The sequence below is a fragment of the Coloeus monedula genome (assembly GCF_965178545.1).
Source record: "Coloeus monedula genome assembly, chromosome: 3".
NCBI classification, from domain to species: Eukaryota; Metazoa; Chordata; class Aves; order Passeriformes; family Corvidae; genus Coloeus; species Coloeus monedula.
In genome coordinates, this window is record NC_138783.1 from 17,723,113 (window position 1) to 17,736,946 (window position 13,834).

General features: G+C 41.1%; 1 protein-coding gene across 1 annotated transcript; it reads right to left on the reverse strand.

The window, feature by feature from the left end:
* Window positions 1–933: 933 nt before the first annotated feature.
* On the reverse strand, window positions 934–13,035 carry ABHD10 (abhydrolase domain containing 10, depalmitoylase). The gene is made up of 5 exons (XM_082279063.1): window positions 12,913–13,035; window positions 9,841–10,024; window positions 8,921–9,032; window positions 7,850–7,987; window positions 934–6,808 (listed from the first exon to the last, which is right to left on the reverse strand). Exons 1-5 carry the CDS (start codon window positions 13,004–13,006, stop codon window positions 6,467–6,469), a joined length of 870 nt encoding a protein of 289 aa, XP_082135189.1. The 5' UTR covers window positions 13,007–13,035; the 3' UTR covers window positions 934–6,466.
* Between the last annotated feature and the right edge of the window lie 799 nt (window positions 13,036–13,834).

Below are 13,834 nucleotides of genomic sequence, written 5' to 3' on the forward strand. Positions count from 1 at the left end.
GGATGCTCAGGTCCCGTACAAGCTCAGTTCAAGTACAGGGCCTTTTTCAGGGAGCTTCAAGGCAGGAAAGTGCTCTGCAGAGCCTTGGGTTTACGCATGGCCTTGCTTTTTCACAAGATACCTGGAGATGTTCTACACAAGAGAATTAGACTAGGAGAAAAAGGCAGTATTGGAATATTGCCCTCTTTTTAACTGTGCAAAAACAGGTGGTAGAGTTATCAGAACCAGGGGACAACATTAATTTTAGAAATTCTAACTTCCCCATTACTTTGAAATCTACAATATAGAGATCCTCGAAGACAAAAAGTGCTAATTTAAGTAAGTATCCTCCCTTCCATCTGCAAAAAAGTTTGTTTGCCAGCTCTGAAGATGTTACACCCCAAGCAAGTGCATACTTTGAATACCTCAAATTTGGGTTTAAAAGAAAAGTAATTCAGGAAAGAAGGACATTCCTATTTGTGTGACAAAAAAGAATGTACCAATACTCCAGCCTGCAGAACAAGGCAGCTCCTAAGGCTGCCATGAACAGGAGTGTTTCTGGAATTTGTAAATCACTGACCACCTTCCAAGCAGCTTGCCAGCAGAAACAGTTACCACTTCACACTGGAAACCAATTCCTGTGGATATAATTATCAGCGTTCCCTATTCCCTATTCAAGATGACCTCGGAGGTAAATTGTGCATTGGAATACTCAGGACCTCTTAAGTTTTGTGCTGGATTAACAGGCTCCTTTGAAAGAAACCCAAAAGGTTTCATATCGATTGTTTATCTGTCCCCAACTAAGTACCTCCTGAGAGCTACTTTGGTTAGAAAATTATGCAATACACATTCACGAATAGAACAGAAAGGAGGTAACATCTTTATTTCACTGAAACAGACAGCAAAATTTACAAACAAATTTACAAACAAAACCCACCAAAAGAGCAAATCTTCTAACTACATAAATGCTGCTTCTTATGGTTAGGGATTTAGCTTTGCTGTAAGGAACTTTTTCAAGAGCTACTGTCCTAAGAACTAGCATACTCTGGCACACTTTCTGCCAGCAAGCCATAACCAATTAAACCCCAAACCCAAGGATTCTTGTAAGGACAAGATCTGATCCTGGGTAGCCTTCAAGGACTGTTTTTCCCAGGCTAAAGTCTGGGCACCACTCCAACCCCTAAGCGTACTACTGTTCAGCAGACCTTTGCCACTGACACGAGCACCTGCTTCCACCCCAGCAGGCAGCAGTGACCTTCTCATGTTGCCACGTGGGAGGCAAGCGGACAGCATGGTGCAGATCAGAAGGCCCAAAAAGAACACAACCTTTCACGTGCTAGCCTAGAAACATTTCAAATATTTATTTTAATTTCAGAACCAAATAACTGGAAGTTTTGGGAGCTGTCATTTGCTTTTCTTTCCAAATATAAATGCAGAGCTGCCTGAAGCTTCTTGCCAGACACAAATCAAGAGACTGTAGCAGGCTGAGAATAGGTCTACCTGTGAGCTGCAATTACTGCATCATATGGAGAATGCCCATTTCTCTTTAATGGAAAAGAAGCACTGGACCACGTAACATATATATGTAGGACTTGAAAGAGAAATACAATGTCAAGCCTACAACCAGACTGCAGTAAGTTCTGTAATTTAGATTTATGTATTACGTGACCAAGGCTGTAACATTCTTCTGTTCTAGGGAAATATATTTTGAAGAGAGATGAGGTGCTACAGTCACAAAGTAAATCTGAGCTATAAAAACTGACCAACAAGCAGTAAATCTGTGACCAGGGCATTTCTGTCCTTCATCTCTGCCTCTCTTTCCCAGCAGTAATCTCTTCCCTTAGGAAACACCGGCCAGGAACAAAGTGCCACGGACAGGGGCATTAAAACCTCATGCTCAGCAAGCTGGCTGCTATTTAACGTAATGGCTGAGTTCCCTCTACCTTTCCTGTCCCTGCTGGGCTTGGGAACAAACTTAGAAGGGTGAGAGTGCAAACTGATGTTTGGTGTTTCTGTCTGCATTCCTTACACAGCTGACGAATTTTCACGAAGCCTTGGTGAAATTTTACATTCACACGCATCTTAATGAATTTGGTCATCAGCACAAAGCAGAGAGATTGCTCATCTCACAGTCAGGTCAAACACAGAAGCCTTTTCTATTTCCCCAGAAGCCTTTAGTATAAAATAGCATTTCAGCACTTAAAAAACTAAAAAAATGTGAAAGGTAGGTCTCTCTGTAACAGCACAACTGAGTAACTTAGCAAACAAGTTGAAATCTCATTATTACCCAGGACAAGGTTTTCCGTCCCACTTGTTTGGGTTTTTTCCTGCTACAGAGGGGAGAGAAATGACAAGCACAAACCTAATGTAGAAACTCTGACCACAGCACTGGTTCAGAAAATGTTCCAACTCTGTATTGTAGCATGACTGGAGCATTGAAGATACTTGAGCAGCTGCAGACAAATCACTGGTTGAATGTTTCTCTCTAAGCACGTTTTGATATGAAAAGTATGGTACCATAAATCTTTTAGCCCCATTGAATAATAGCATGTCCAAGAGAGCATGTAACCAAAATTAACATAAAAATGAAACAGCAGGAGATGGTTCTTCTAAGGCCTATCCAGCTAGGCTTTTTTTGTGAACACTGCCTTGTTTGCATTTAGTGTTGATGCAAGAGGAAATAGCTTAGCTAAACTGAAACTACATGAAACACTTAACACCAATTAAGTTAAAAAACCCCCCAAAACCAAAACCCCAAACCAGCTGGTGTGTAATACAAAGCCAAACAACAGGAGAGACAAAACAAGTAGAATATTTAACAAGATAAGTGTATCTAAAACTGTGTAAGTACAGCTCAATATAAGCAGAGTAAGAGCACTTGTTTATTAGGAAACAAGTTGAATAAGCTTTAGAAACTGATTATTTCATGCAAATCAAGCTTATTGTTGCAGAAATGTACATTATATGTTCACAAAATATACTATGCATTTGTCAACAAATCAGAAGTCTGTTAAAAAAAACCCCAAAGCAACATAAGCATTCATTAAAAAGGATTTTTAAAATCTGCACCATGCAGAGCTTTCCAAGTGTGTAATACCCTATTTTAACACAGTATGTATACAGAGGAATGAAGTGCTAGTTCTTAAATATGACTAATACTGAAAATAACTGCTATGTATGGCAAAGAAAAAAGCAATGCCCCAGCCATTAACTCAGAGGATAAAACAATACCAATTTGGGATGACACTATAATAAGTATCACATTATTCCAGATTGTCAAAACTTCCTGGTAGGTCAACAGCTACTCAGAGGTAGGATGTAAATCTCCCTAGTTATCACTATCCCTTCTTTCAGCCATCTGAACATGCCAAGTTGCCAACAGTCAAAACTCTAGTAATTTCCAGAGTGAACACAGGGAAAATGCTTATGCTTATGAAGATAAATACCAATGGAACTGCCACAGCAAAGTCAGAGAAAAAGGCCTGTCTGCTCTCGCTACCTCAGAGCCAGCTCTTTGTATTTAAGCAAACCAGATTTACAAAAATAAAAAGCAAGCACAGAGGGAAGGACACTAGCATTCAAAGCACTACCTGGAATACTGTCTTTATGAAGAAAGTATCATCTCTGCCTTTGCATTTAGGCCATATGTAACAAACTTTGGGTGTACCTGTACTGTAAATGCTACCACTAATCTCCATTTAGCCAGCAGAGAAGAAAACCAGAACTGCAAAACAAGTGGCAGCAAAAACCCCTTCCCTAGGATTAAATTTTCAGTAATGCTGTGGTTGGAGACACCGATGCTGCAGGTTTGTATTCTCAACAATTGTGCCAACCCTGTTACACTGAATTCTCCCACCTCGTGTTATCACAGCAGAATAATGGGGGGGGGGGGCAACAACACAAAACACCACCAGCCAACAAGGAAAAAAACCCTCCTGAAAACTACTTGCACAACTGCTCCACTTCACATGTGCTTTCAGCTGTCTTGCTCTAAGGCACGGCAACAGACACCTTACATGTAAAATATCAATTATTTAATAAAGACTAACGTGAGGCACGAATACAATGCAACTCTTTCAGGAGAAATACACAGCTACAGTTTATGCAGGCACACAAAGCCTTTTCCTTGTCTGAAGTATTAAATTGAATGTTTACAGGTGTAACACTCTAATTAAAAAAAAGCTCAAAATTTTTCAGTCACTGAAATAACTTTAATATGCATGAAGAAAAAGTACATCTATTACAACTGATAAATGCACATTAATTATAATTAATTACTTTGGAATTACAGCAGTCCACTTGTTTCAGCTTTTTCTTCCATTATGAGCTAAACCAATCAAAGATATGACAAAACTGGATTAAAAAAAAACCTATCACAGCTTAGGGCAAAAAGTTTTGAAACAATTTTGATTTGACTGCATCTTTAAAACCCACAAAATCTATTTTTTAGGTCTTATCAGATGCAAGTGATAAAAACACATATTAAGATGACAACTGCTTAACAGTACATAAACAGGAACACAGCTCCAACTCCAGGAATGCAATTTGCATTAACTTCTCAAAAGTTAAAAACACATTCCAGATGTTTTAAAGCCAAAGTGATTTGCATAGTGATACAAACGAAGAACAGTCTACACCAGAAATATTTGGGGACAAGATTTCACAAAATGTTCTAATTCCTCAAGCAATTATCCCAATAGATTCTCCTGAGCTGGATAGAGACGACTTTTAAGAGCATGTTGTGACACAACAAGGGGGAGAATGGATTCAAACTGAAAGTAGGTTTAGATCAGATAATTAGGGAAAAATTCTTTACTGTGAGGCACTGGAACAGGTTGCCCACAGGAGTTGTGGATGCCCCATGTCTGGAAGTGTTCAAGGCCAGGTTGGGGCTCTGAGCAACCTGGTCCAGTAAAACGTATCCCTGCCCATGGTATGGGGGTTAGAACTAGATGATCTTTAAGGTCCCTTCCAACCTAAGCCATTCTATGATTTTATGACTAATTGAGTTAGGGAATTAGTACATTTGAATTAGAAAATTTGCATCTAAACAAGAGCCATCTTTTTTTACCCTTATATCAAAATTCAAAGTTTTTACATCACAGCTTCTTGTTTTTTGCAGTATTGAAGCCTAAATAAAACTGCACTTCACAGGAGCTCATCTGAAATTTAGGTTTTGTTGTTGCTGTTTATTTTTTTAAATTTAGTTGTTTGTAGTCTTTTTTTAAAATTAAAACCCACTACCTCAGCAAGGCCCTATTCAGCACATGTCCACTGACATAGCTGAAAATGAAAACTGAAAATGACAAACTTTCTAGAAATACCTTACCCCCAGTAGCTTTAGTCTTTTAAGGTAACAACAGTGATGCCATTTACTACTTAAAATAATAAACCCAGAAACAACTGTATGGTCTTGACTGATGTTACACATTAAGGACAGCCTGAACTAATTCCAGCCTCTCACCTAACTTCCTCTCTCTCAAGTGTACAAATGGTAATGTATTTCTGTACAAAACCCAGGTAATAGTCACATTTGCAATTAAACCAATTTCCTATTAAATTCTATGGATTTATAGTATAAGAATTATCCAGCTATCAAGTTCCATTTACAACTTCTTAGGGTTGGACTCATGCAGCTCAAGAAGACACTGCTCCTGGTAATCTACTCAAGTCACAGGAAAGAGGCAGTGGAGCCCTGTGGCACTGTACTCCCCACTTCAAAGAAGCTACTATTAAAGTCACCTTATTGATCCAGTTTCAGTTTACACCAAGATCATATATGGTTCCCTTAACAGCAGGCCCACAAATAAACAATGACAAACAAGGGAGACTGGAGAAGATGACACACACCCTCCTGATAAGCAGAGATAAAGAGCTCTTAAGGCTTTGAGGCCTTGTGTTCTCAGAAGTCAAATTCTTCCCTATGTAGTACCCCAAGCACACCATCAGGGTGTGCCTTCCACTTTTTAATTTCAACAGCACTTCAGAACAAAATGGCCATTTATCTGAAATCTGTTTATTGTGTTTCATGGTACTCACTATTCTAATAACTAACTTCAGTAAACACTCAAGTTGTATTCTGCCTTGCACAGATGGTTTCAGACATGAGATACAATGATGCTACAGCAGAAGGACAATAATAAGTGTCAAAGATGTGAAAATAAAGTTCTACTATACAGGCCAATAGTAACAAAAATTAATCAACATTTCAGTACAAAATTGTAGGAAATTTGTGAAAAAAATGGTTAAAGTGTTGAAAGAGAGGTTCTGAACACAATAGCAGCACTCCTTCCCACTTTGGACTGTGTGCAAATGCAGCAATAACAAAATACCTGTAATTACAAAACAGAGGTAAGGAAACGGCAGATAAAGCTCAGTTCCTACTGTGACAGTCACAGACTTGCCACTGTCTGGGTAAGAACAAGGCTTCTGTTACTCAAGGAAAAGAGTCAGGTGTAGAGTTCATGCACTAATGCTACCCTTCAGCTTATGCTACTATTGACAGCTTGTCGATTAAATCATCAACAGTATTCACAAGGAGTTTTGTATCCTCCTTGTCACTCATCCGATGCTGGCCGATTTTGCGGAGGATAACATCCACATCCTTGCTCAAAACACGATCAGCAACCTGCATAGAGATCTGCCAAGGGACATCACCATCCTTCATGCCATGGATAAGGCGTATGGGACATGTTACAGGAATAGGACTATTCAGCACACAGTGATTTTCTGCTTCTCTGATAAAGTCATAGGTCAAGGAGTAATATCCTTCCTCATTGTGCTTTGTTTGATACTTCCATTCACCCTTTTCTTCTATTTCTTTTTGTGCCTATAAAAAAAAGAGAGCAAAGAATAGACAAAACAGATGTTAGAAGTACTTAAGAGTACCTCAACTTATTTCTGTTCTAAAAGCAGTAAAACTCTCCCAGGCATAAAATTTCACCTTGTTCATTTTTATGAGCAGAAGTGTTTTCCTGTTCTCCTCACAGCATCTGAGAAGACAAACCCCCTACCAAGTCACAAAAACTGCTCTCCAAACCTCTCCTTTACATTAATCTAGTTAAAATTCACCAGTGAAATTAAGTTTCTTAGCCAGAATCTATCAGAAAGAAAAGATGTATAGCCATCATGAACAGTAAATCTCCTTGGCTTCAATCGGTTCACTGACCCTCAAACAAAGAGAAATCCTAGGGAAAAGATATTTTCCAGTGATCAGTCTTTTCAGTCTTTGCCATAATAGGTGTCTCTGAATACTGTATTTCCAGATTCTTACCTTAGTCCTAGTTATACCAACACTACAAAGTGCCTTAGAAAAAACACAAATTGGGAAAATTTTTAAATTATTTTAAAGCACACATTATTTATTGCCATGTAACACCTGATTTGCTTTCCTGAAGACTAGACATTAGTCTAGTCAATAGACATCATCAAGGAAGAATCTCAGAAGGGCAGATCCCACTACCTAAATCTTGCAGTCTTTACAAACACACTAACCTGAAGAATTTCCTTTCTATGCACACAGCCTGTGTCATACTCATCTCATCCAGTGCCACCTCAACTACTTTAGTGGCTACTTCTCCATCCTTGAAAGCACAAGGATCCAATTCCAGTGCAAATGCAAGATACTCAACACTGAAATCGAATGGACTGCTAACAGCAGGGATCTGACTTCACATCCTCTAAACGACAGCAATATAAGCACACTCTGGCTAGTGCTCACACTAGTCTCACACTGTAAGCTTACATTAATCAAAAACAAAAAACTTACCTGAAAATTTGCAAGAAAACTACAGTTTAAATAATGTAATTTCTTAAACTCTTGGTAATTTTTTTTTTTTTGACTGCACAAAAGCCAACCATCAACATTTACCTCAATGGGAAGCCTCTTAAAAGTTGTTACAACGTGATCTGCTGCTACAGCTACTCCAACCAGAGCAGCTACTTTATCTGGGCGTGCTATTGCAGCATGAAGCATCAGCCATCCACCCATGCTGGAGCCCACCAGAATCTGGAAAAGAAAATTAAAAAAGAGAAGAAAATATAGTGTTTTACAGGTAATGGCTAATAGGTTTTTTCTTCTTGCCCAAAATATCAGTTTTGACTTGGTTTAACGATTTAAACCGTGGGCATAATCCTGCTGTCCTTACCCAGGCAGAACTGCTGTCACTTCCAGTGGAAATTTTGCCTGAGTAAGCACCACAAGACCTGGTATTTATTATTCTGTTTGGCATGGCTGCTTATTGCTGTCTGAGACTGAAACACTGTAAACAAAATGAGACTTGAAACAATTCAGTATCATATGCATACTTTTATGTTCCCTTCTCAAGATAAATGCACATGGTAAAGGCTCAGTGCAGTAAAAGAAGTAAACAAAAGCAATTCCTAATATGAAATTGTTTTAAACACAATACTAGGTATTTCTAGGTTGCAGGAGAGTCCAAGTTTCTCACAGTGATTTCTAAAGTAGCTGAAGAAATCAAATGCTGCTTTTCCTGCCTTTTTTTTAAAGCTATTTAATCATATGGAGTATCTTGTAATCTTCCTGCAAATCCTTTAATTAATTCATCAGCATGGGACGGTGACACACTTTCTCATTAAGACGGCTGCACTGCACTGGAAAAATTCCCTGTCCCCTGACAGGTGGCTGCTCCACCATGAGGCCTTCTCAGACTCTCTGGGACAACAGCCCTGCTCTGAGCAGGAGATTCTAATAAACAACCTCCAGGAGGCCCTGCCAACCCATGCTTCCATGATTTTGTGACCTACCTGCTTGCAAAAGAGCTCCTATGAATACGACTTCTCAAGTGATTCAGCTTGAAAGTGAGCAAGTGTCAGTTGTTCAGCAAAAGCTACTGCTGACCAGAGCTACTATGGCATATTTTTGATCAATGTTCTACCCTAAGGGAAAACCACCATTCTATATTTAAAAACAGAATATAACCTGTGGTCCATCTGTAAGTTCATCCAGTATAGACAGAACATCTTTTCTCCACTTCCCAATTGTACACTCTTCAAATTTACCATCTGAACTTCCACATCCTGTATAGTCAAATCTGAAAAAATAACCATCAACATGAAAGTCATAGTACTGTCTGCAGCAACACAGACACTAACTAAATACTGCTGTATAATCAAATCAGCAGGGGAAAAATACCACATTGAGTACTTTCTTACTTGGTCCTGTTTATCACTAGAACCAAAAATGACATAAAAGGGGTTTAAATACAACACACACAACTAAGCTACGCAGTGTTCTCTTATCATTTGATAGAACATCATAATTTACAAGAATAGACAAAAAATTTCCCTTACAGACAAAAGAAACCCCTCAGATACTTCAACTTTAAAGGTATTTTTAAAATGTACGAACTCTTTTAAACACTGAACACAAGTATGAAGACTTATAACACACAGCATTCCATCTAGTCTATCAAAGGATAGCATTACCAAGCAGGGGCAAGTTCTTCTAAACCCACAGAAGACACAGGGTAACTTAATCAGACTTGGCAGGTAAAGACAGTGCTCACAGTGGTAACTTAAAAACCAGAACTCCAGGTCCTTCCTTTTTAATTTTTGCGCCTATAGCCTGATTGTAACATGGAGCACTGGCCAGACTACAGAAAATTAGAGAATTTTCTGAATTACTCTCAGAATACATTTTCCTGATTTACCTCAGTCTCTCTACTGACAGAAATCCTACATTTGGACATGGAAAGAAGACTTCTTAGCTTGTATACAAACTCCCTTAGCACAGGGAGCATCCCAATCCAAATGCCAAAGTTTACAGATTTGTGTTAAAACCCCTTCCCCCAACCCACGAGAACAGTTTCACTTTCTCAAGAACAATACTCCTGTATGTACCTGATGAAGGCATGGCCTAACGATTTGCAGAAATCTTCAAGGGCAGTTGCTTTCTGACCATTCATATTTGAATTGAAGCCTGGAAGGAAAATAACCCCCGGATTCCTGCCTTTTAGTTTCTGATAAGCAATATTTGGTCGATCTGGTCGAGTAAGAAAGCTGACCGATGACTTCAGTCTGCAAACTAATAAGAGGAACTGCTTAGTACAAGCATCATGATAATCTTGGCAGAAACACAAGTATTTTATAAACTCAGGGTTTGGCAAATGTGGGCATATTATGTGAAAATAAGGTATTTTGGCTCAAGAGAGAAGAAAAAAGCATCTCCTATATTCTTTAATGACTGAAAAGTACTGATGAATCTGAGAAAGATAGTTTATTGCGATTCATTCTCATCATTAAATGCCAACCATGTAGAGTTCACTCAGCAACTATCCAAGTGGTTGACTGAAAATGAACACTAAGGCTTCCCAGACTTCATCAGTCCTCATATTTTATACCATCTTGAATACATTTACTCATTTCACAAAAAACCTTCCTATTTATTATCTGCTTAGTTTAACTTTTAATTTTCAAAAAGCATACTTCTGAGACTAGAGTACTTTGTGCAATGGAAGTTTACAAGTACATGAGATGACAAATTCTTCAAGAAAATTAAAACCGAAGGATAAAACGGCACCTTTATCAAAACCCTGGATCCACACAATATATGGAGATATAGGGGGAAGTTCATAAGAATTGTGAAAGAGTCTTTTGACTAACTTCTTCATCATAATGAGCATAAAACAACACTAGCATGGTTTAAAACCAAGTGAAATAACATCAGACAAGGAAATAAGATTAGCAGAGGAAATGCTAACTAATTAATAATTCTGCTGAATCCCAATAGCTGCTACAGGATTTAATCTAACTTTAGCACTCAGTTGTACCTCTGCTGCGGGTGAGGACAAACAATTCGTAGAGAGCTGTTAAGGAGACTTAATCCACTCTATTATCCAACTCAGCAAGGTAATTTGTTAAACTGAAAGCTCGGTCAAGTCTTCTAAGACTTTGACACTCTTAATTCTTAGATTAGAAGATGACTGGTTCTTCAACAGCAAGGCACAGAAGCTATCCAACCCAAAATAAAGCATCAGGGCTTCCTAGGGGTATAATAACTACATAAACAGTGCAAAAAACAAGCCCTGACAGTATCACACCACTTAACTGTCCTGCAGCCTTGAGCTCTGTTTTGTCACTATCAGAGAGATTACATTCAAGGGGTTTTGGGGGGTTGGCTTGTTGTTAAACTTGGATGTGCATGAGTAAGTGTGGATACGTAACAGATAAAAGATGCAGCTAGCATTCAGCACTTTCCTAGAGTCCAACAGAAATGGTATCTTTTGAACTACAGATTAAAACCATTAAATTGTTCCTCAAACAATAAGGTAGTTCTTTATCCTACTGAGGCATGAGCTGTTTATAAAGGTGAATGACTCCCACAGTAAAGGTATTCAGATGCATCCACACTGTGGCTTTTGATTTGTGTGTGTCTCTCACTAAGCCAGTCACTTTTTCAAGTGCCAGTAAGAGGAGATACACCAAGAACTGCTACATTTAATAGAAAAATAATTAGGAGGATTTTTCTCCCCCGTAAGCCTTGATAGCCATCTCTGAAGGCACTGGTCTTCCATGCTGCAGCACTCTGGAGGTGTCCTCAAACTACTTTGACACTGGGCAGGGTTCCAACTGCAGCTACAAGTCACAACCACCGTCTAAGCTATTTCACAAATTATTCTTCCATTTAACAAGTTAATGGAAGTGCACCAGTGGCAATCCCAACCTGAATAATGCGAACCCCTAAAGCAACCACCCCAGCCAACACAAAAGCAAAGCTCACTGCAGTCACCCTCTCAAATTTCTCCTTAGACAGACAAGACCATCAGCAGCTGCCCAATAATTTCTCCTCCTGACTTTAGGAAAGACCTCGATAAGAGCAGGGAAGCATTTCTAAAGGGTGCAAGGCAGGTATTAGTGTTTATAAAAGCAAGTTACAGACAGAAGGTGATAGCTACAGGAAGACCACAGGACCCTTGCCTGATGGTATCTATGAAATTCTCTTCATATCGGAATCACTGTGCACTTTTATGAACACCAGAAACTGTGACTGAGACCAGTGTTACATGTCAAAGCCAAAAAAAGTCCTCCGAACAACTTTGGGAATGTTCCTGCACTGTGATCTTCCCATTGCCAGCAGCAGCAGATTAATGCTGCTGTGACAGGCAATGGACCCAATGCTGTCCACACCTGGTTCCGTGCAACCACCCACACTCCAGCAGGAACCGCTGCTTGGCCTGGTCCCAGAGCACCTAAAGACACACTCAAATAAACAGATGCTCTGATAATGTTACTGTTATAAACACACAGAAAGGGAGAAAAACACAGCAACAAAATGTCACTGTATTCAAGCTTGTGTGCAGCTACAAAATATGCACCGTTAGTGGCAAGTAAGTTTTACTTATTGAGCAACCTTAGATGAGATTCATCTGTCCAATTAAAGGCAATGAATAAACTCAGCAAGTCACATAAGCACGGGGTCTGACACGGCAAGAAGGGGCACTGCGTGTTTGGAAAGAGACCGATCTCACTCAGAAGTGTATGCTAGCAAAGCTTTTCAGGTACCTGGCGAAGCTTTACAGGCAGGCACGCTTCACACCCGATCAAGCGAACTGGCGCACCGATTCCCAGCTCCTCAAAACTCACCAGGGGCAAGAGCTTAGAGCCAACAAAACACACGTGGGGAAAGCAACTGTCCTGCCCTGTGCAGACACCGAGCCCCCCCCGCGGGGCTGGCAAGGAGGAAAAGCCTGTCAGGAACCCCGTCGGAAAGGAACCGAGTTTAAGATCCCCATCCCCACCAGAGGGCCTCGCCCCGGCCCTTCCCGATGGAGACGGCGCTGAAGGGGAGGAAAGGGTGTCACCCGCAGCTGCCCGAGAGCCGCCCAGCGGCCGTCACAGCCGGCACCGACACACATCCTCTCCCCTCCGAGTGGCACCCCTTCTGCTCCGAGCTTCCCGGGGCCCCTCCCTTACCCCGGAGCGCCCGGACCGCCCTCAGCGGTGACAGCGATGCCCGCAGGGCCGAGGCGCAGCCGACCCGCACCAGCGCTCCCGCCATGGCCGCCATGGCCGCCGCCCGCGCACGCGCCGCGCGCCGCCCGCCTCCCTCGGGTGTGAAGCGATGGCCAGGGCGGGGCGGGTCGGGCCGCGGTCCGTGCTGAGAGCCTGCCTGGCAAACTGCAAACAAAGTTTTGTCAATAAAAAGCCCCGAGACATTCAGCGTGCGTTTCCCAGCGTGCGTGTTTCCCCTGAGCCAGCAGTGCCTTGTATCCAAGAAGACCAAAGGTGTGCATTGGGAAGAGCACTGCCAGCAGGTCGAGGCAGGTGATCCAGCCTCTCTGCTTAGCCCCCGTGAGGCACCTCTGGAGTGCTGTGTCCAGGTCTGGCCTCCTCAGTACAGGAGAGACACGGAGCTCTTGGAGCGGGTCGGGTGGAAGGCAATGAGGGCGATTGGAGCGCTTCTCTTAGGAGGAAAGGCTGAGGGAACTGCGCCTGTTCAGTCTTGAGAGAGGTGGCTGAGAAGGGACCTCATTAACGGGCTCACACCTCCTCACCTTCTCTCAGCCTTAGGTATATGAGTGCAGGAGCCAAAACTATGTCTTTTTGCACTGTACTTTTATATACAGTCCATGGCAGCCACAAAGAAAAGAAAATAATCATAGAATGTTCAAATCATTTAGACTGGAAAAGATCTCAAATATCATCAAGTCCAACCTTTGACCAAATACCACCGTGTCAACTGGACCATAGCACTACATGTTACATCCAGTCGTTGCTTGAGTATCTCTAGGGATGCCCCTCCACCACCTCCCTGGGCAGCCCATTCCAATGCTTGACAACCCTTTCTGCTAAGAAGTCCTTCCTGATGTCCAGCCTTCCCTGACGTGTGAAAATG

What these genes read in the sequence shown, in the direction of transcription:
- ABHD10 (XM_082279063.1), bottom strand. Translation starts at nt 13,006, where the DNA reads ATGGCGGCCATGGCGGGAGCGCTGGTGCGGGTCGGCTGCGCCTCGGCC. An exon ending in TTAGGCCATGCCTTCATCAG is followed by an intron (nt 9,033 to 9,840) that starts GTACATACAGGA and finishes TTATTTTTTCAG; the next exon opens with ATTTGACTATACAGGATGTG. An exon ending in AACTTACAGATGGACCACAG is followed by an intron (nt 7,988 to 8,920) that starts GTTATATTCTGT and finishes TTTCTTTTCCAG; the next exon opens with ATTCTGGTGGGCTCCAGCAT.